The following is a 3,611-nucleotide window of genomic DNA, read 5'->3' on the forward strand; positions in this document are numbered from 1 at the left end:
AAACAGAAGAACCATTTCCGATGCGCTTAATCATACCACCAGACAATGCATCTCCGCCCGCTACGATCGCACGCCATGTCGCTGAGGCCCTCGCAGGCAAAGTAGCATGCATATTTTGTCTTCAAAACCCTAGCACACAGAGACTCCGAATGGGTAATAAGTCTCCAGCCGTGTTTGCCCAATAATGCTCGGTTAAACATTCCAGATTTCGAAATCCCATACCTCTCCACTACTTTTATGTTTTGTGAGTGACTCCCAAAAGATCCAATGCATAGATCGACGGTCCAGGGAGCTACTCCGCCAATACCTCGCCATGTATGAGGTCAACTGCTTACATACTTTCTTCGAGAGGAGGAAGCAGCTCATAGAATGCAGCGGTATAGCTGAATAACAGACTTCAAGAACACTTCCTGCCTGCACGCGATCTGAGCGGTGTATAGGAGCTCCGTGTATACACTTAGGCGAGAGGCAGACAAAGAGCAGACGATATGTTTATGCCAGTAGGCCTTTCCTCCGGTTCAACGCAGGTCGGCAGGCGTTCCGTCCCCAGGCGCCACCCGCTCCCTGTCTCCCAGCATAGGAGAGCGCCGCCCGACCATGCGAACAGAAGAACCTTCGCGCCTTCCCGTAATCAATGGAATCGCAGCAGAAGCGCACGTGACCGCCACTTGATCGCTGTAGGAGCCAAGAAGACACGATGCCCTTCTCGGGTCCTCGCGGCGACCCAATAGGCCCGCGCCTCACCGGTCGGCCTATAAAATTGGAGCCCCCGGACGGCACCTTCCCAGATAAGCAGCTCCGTTGCCAGTGCTCAGAAAAGAAAACCATACGTGCCACCAAGTAGAGGCTACAGGATACTGTTATCCAGTCCCGAATCGGAGAAGAGGGCAGCGTTGATAAGCTCAGCAGGGGAGGTAACCGAAGATGGCGGTGCTCAACGGCGCACTGTTCTTGCTCCTCTGCGCGGCTGCTCTGGCTGCTGCCTCCGCCGGCGACGGTGAGAGACTCGAAATCTCGAATGCTATCGTCTACTCGATTACTTAGTTGCACCTCGCCCTAGGTTACTGCATCCGATTTTTGCTTGATATTCTCTCGGATCATTGATAGGATCATCTCTGTCGTTCGTTGCTTAGAGGCTTAGAGCTACCTTACCGCCACCCAGATAAAATGATCATCCCTGTCGTTCGTTGCGTAGAGCTACGGAATTCCCGCTATTTGTCCGAATGCATTCATGTGAGATGCGGTGTAGCGGTTCCCCAAATGCATGCGTTGACATGTTAGTTGCATGATACGTTTCCACATCAATTCAGACCGGGGTTCTCACGTGGAGAGGAAATCTCACTCCTCTATTTACCCTGCGTTTTAGCATTAGTCAAAGTTAAAGTTTACAAAAAAATTAACAAAGATATATCAAAAAAATTCACATACATAATATAAAAATATATTTCAAGATGATTTTAATGGTACTAATTTTATATTTTAGACATTAATATTTTCTCCTATTTTTGTAGTCTAAGTTTGTAAAGTTTGACTTTAACTAATCCTACAACCCGGTAATTGTGAAGAAGGGAGTAATTTGAGAGTGGTGAAGTAATGTAAGATAGTCTGAAATGTCATGTTATGCAAACTGCAGGCCCGCTGCTGAACGGCAACTTCGAGCTTCAGCCGAGCAGGTGCCGGATGAACGGCACGAGGGTGATGAGCGCGCACGCGATCCCGCACTGGACGGTCACCGGCTTCGTGGAGTACATCGAGACCGGGGCGAAGCAGGGCGACATGATCCTGGTGGTGCCGGAGGGCATGCACGCCGTGCGGCTGGGCACCGAGTCCTCCATCCAGCAGGAGCTCAGCGTGACGCAGGGCAGCTATTACTCCATCACCTTCAGCGCGGCGCGCACCTGCGCCCAGAACGAGAAGCTGACCGTGTCCATCGTCCCTGGCGACCCGCGCGGCGAGCTCCCCGTCCAGACCGTGTACACCACCAGCGGCTGGGACTCGTACGCCTGGGCCTTCCAGGCCGCGCAGGGCGTGGTGTCATTCGTCATCCACCATGGCGACGACCAGGTCGACGACCCTGAGTGTGGACCCATCATCGACGCCGTCGCCATCAAAACACTCGACCCTCCTCAGGCCACCGGCGGTAAGCTCCCACCATCTTTGTTTGCGATTTCTCACCTGCGGAGCTTTCTTACGGAGCATGCTGCCTGATCGATCGAGCAGATAACCTGCTGAAGAACGGGGACTTCGAGGAGGGGCCGTACATCACCCCGGGCTCCCCGTGGGGGGTCCTCGTGCCGCCCATGGACGAAGACGACGTCTCGCCGCTGCCGGGGTGGATGGTCATGTCCTACTCCAAGGTCGTCAAGTACATCGACTCGGAGCACTTCTCGGTGCCGCAGGGCTCCCGTGCAGTGGAGCTGGTGGCCGGCCTGGAGGCCGCGCTGGTCCAGGAGGTGGATACCGTGCCCGGGAGCTCCTGCAGGCTCGAGTTCTCCGTCGGGGACGCGGCCGACCGGTGCGCGGCGTCGCCCATGAGCGTGCAGGTGGCCACCGCGGGCGCGAAAAAGAGCGTGCCGTACAGCTCCGCGGGCACGGGCGGGAACGCGCGCGACGCGCTCGACTTCACGGCGCAAGATAGCCGCACAAGGGTGGTGTTCTACAGCGAGGGCTACCACATGACGTCTGACGGCACCGGCACGCTCTGCGGACCCGTCATCGACGACGTCTCGCTCGACTGCGTCCCACAGACGAACGCTCGCCGGTTGCTTCGTTAAATGCATTGCACAAGACGGATCCCATCTGACCGAAGGCGACCAAGACTCCTCGCCTCCTGCCGGCGCCGCCGCCGATCTGCCCTGCTTCTGTGGCCTTCGGGCCATGAGGATGCGGTGGATCACGGCCCTCGTCGGCGGGAGGGCTCCACCCCCTGTCTTGTGGGTTCCGTTCTCCGTTTGTAGGGTTAAAGTTTGTAGGGGCGGCGTTCAGGTGGTAGTGGCGTGGCCTCGTGCAATAATGTCTCCCCGGCTTCAACCCCATCTCGGCGGCAACGTCGAGATGCTTGCGGGAGTGGTGTCGTCTTCGAGGTTTTCGTCTGGTTGTGGGGATCTTCGGATCGTCAAGGAGGTTCAGCGGCAGTTCATCCTTCTTCTTTCTTCTTCATCTTAGGAACGGATGTAGTCTTCTTGACTCGTTCGGCGACTTCCCATCCGCAACCAACAACGTCATGCCAACTTAGGGAGGAGCGGCAACGGCGGCGCGCGGTCGACACGGTCTGGAGGTTGAAGTTGAACGGCTTCTCAAGGATCACGTTGTAATTTTCATTTTTCTTGGGATGCTTTGTACTGTTTGTTGTTTTTTTTAATGTCAGTGTCCTAAAAAAAATGCATTGCACAAGAACAAGATGATGGCCGGTCGAACATATATACCTGTATTGCCTGGAGAATGCAAAATGACTGCTGTGCAGGGTTCTGAATTTCAGCAAAATCAGACGATATGTTTTCCAGTGGGGGCGGAAATGATTTTATCTCGAATTTTTGGAATAGATTCTAGCTGAATGTAAGTTTATTGAAAAATCGCCTACAATATATTGTCACTTTGGCAATGAAGTGAGA

The 3,611-nt window shown here is 54.5% G+C and overlaps 1 protein-coding gene across 1 annotated transcript; it reads left to right on the plus strand.

The window, feature by feature from the left end:
* Positions 1-803: 803 nt before the first annotated feature.
* LOC127335386 (BIIDXI-like protein At5g11420) lies at positions 804-2,897 on the plus strand. The gene is made up of 3 exons (XM_051362042.2): positions 804-997; positions 1,634-2,140; positions 2,221-2,897. Exons 1-3 carry the CDS (start codon positions 925-927, stop codon positions 2,772-2,774), a joined length of 1,134 nt encoding a protein of 377 aa, XP_051218002.1. The 5' UTR covers positions 804-924; the 3' UTR covers positions 2,775-2,897.
* The last annotated feature ends 714 nt before the right edge of the window (positions 2,898-3,611 follow it).

This window comes from Lolium perenne, chromosome 2, assembly GCF_019359855.2.
Source record: "Lolium perenne isolate Kyuss_39 chromosome 2, Kyuss_2.0, whole genome shotgun sequence".
Classification (NCBI taxonomy): Eukaryota; Viridiplantae; Streptophyta; class Magnoliopsida; order Poales; family Poaceae; genus Lolium; species Lolium perenne.

Coding starts and splice junctions, on each gene's coding strand:
- LOC127335386 (XM_051362042.2), top strand. CDS start 925: ATGGCGGTGCTCAACGGCGCACTGTTCTTGCTCCTCTGCGCGGCTGCT. Junction 998..1,633: donor TGCTGCCTCCGCCGGCGACG/GTGAGAGACTCG, acceptor TGCAAACTGCAG/GCCCGCTGCTGAACGGCAAC. Junction 2,141..2,220: donor CCCTCCTCAGGCCACCGGCG/GTAAGCTCCCAC, acceptor TCGATCGAGCAG/ATAACCTGCTGAAGAACGGG.